Source organism: Limulus polyphemus, unplaced genomic scaffold (genome assembly GCF_000517525.1).
Source record: "Limulus polyphemus unplaced genomic scaffold, Limulus_polyphemus-2.1.2 Scaffold10909, whole genome shotgun sequence".
Taxonomy (NCBI): Eukaryota; Metazoa; Arthropoda; class Merostomata; order Xiphosura; family Limulidae; genus Limulus; species Limulus polyphemus.
The window spans coordinates 5,985-7,263 of NW_013676519.1; the positions used below are offsets into that span (position 1 = coordinate 5,985).

A 1,279-nucleotide genomic window follows, 5' to 3' on the forward strand; every position below is an offset into this window, starting at 1 on the left:
AACCAAAACCATGTACAAGAATCAGGAGTACAAATATCTCCTAAACTTTGAACCAAAATCATGTACAAGAACCAGGAGTATAAATATATCCTAAACTTTGAACCAAAACCATGTACAAGAATCAGGAGTACAAATATATTCTAAACTTTGAACCAAAACCATGTACAAGAATCAGGAGTACAAATATATCCTAAACCTTGAACCAAAACCATCTACAAGAACCAGGAGTTTAAAAATAACCTAAACATTGAACCAAAACCATGTACAAGAATCAGGAGTACAAATATATCCTAAACCTTGAACCAAAAGCATCTACAAGAACCAGGAGTTTAAAAATAACCTAAACCTTGAACCAAAATCACGTACAAGAATCAGGAGAATAACAAAAAATATCTTAGAAATCACCATTCTTTGTATTGTAAGGCAACAGTGCAGAAGTCCATGAATAAAGAAAGACATATTAAGTATATGAAGCTATTGTCTATTTTATCGTTAGTGAATATCAGTTATTACATCTACACACATTGAAATAAACATCATCTAACATTTAGTACATTCTAGTGAGTAAAACTGGCCAATAAAATGTGTTGAATATGAGAAAGGCCAAGGGAAAAATCACACGTGCAGCATGGTCAATAGTGACCACCCAGTCCACAGACCACGAGGGATGTTTGAACCAATTATGGGGAAAATTGTCCTGTACGTTCACTGGAATAGTCCAGGCTGATCGCGGTTTCATCGGATTTTCTTGACCTTGAACTTCTTGACCCTGACCTTTTTCCATGTCCGAGACAGACAGGGGAGTCTAAAAAATATAGAGCTTAATAATTAATATTTTTATATTGAGTTTTTTGACTACTTTTTTACCAGACAGTTCACATTTTGAGACGAACAATTTATTTAATAAACGACAATAACCGTTAAATGGCATACTTGATAAAATCTGCTCTAGAACAAAACTATATTTGTCGTTAAAAACTGGAAGTACCTGTACATTAAACAAACCTCACTGAATTTAAAAGTACTGTTGCGTCATCGAGATCATGTGATTCTCACGCTCTCTACTTTCTAGAATTATCCTGTAATTTGGCGAATGTTCTAGTTCTTGCTGTATATAGGGTAGGCTGGTATATAAAAGAGGGGAATGTAATGTGTGAGTAGATAATGAGTAATCGAACTGCAGTCAGAAGTATTGTTGAAGTTAACGTTCGTTCGTTACAGTGTTGTTTTAGCGCGAGTATTGAGAATAAGTGTATCGCAGAGTTATATTCGGAAAGAA

At 34.6% G+C, this 1,279-nt stretch overlaps 1 protein-coding gene across 1 annotated transcript in view; it reads right to left on the reverse strand.

Moving 5' to 3' along the window:
* Positions 1–399: 399 nt before the first annotated feature.
* Positions 400–1,279, reverse strand: part of LOC111083726 (glycine receptor subunit alpha-3-like) — a 12,252-nt gene continuing 11,372 nt past the window's right edge. Inside the window, exon 4 of the mRNA XM_022380391.1 lies at positions 400–805. Coding sequence (XP_022236099.1) covers positions 548–805 — 258 coding nt within the window. The 3' untranslated portion in view covers positions 400–547. The remainder of the gene's footprint in view (positions 806–1,279) is intronic.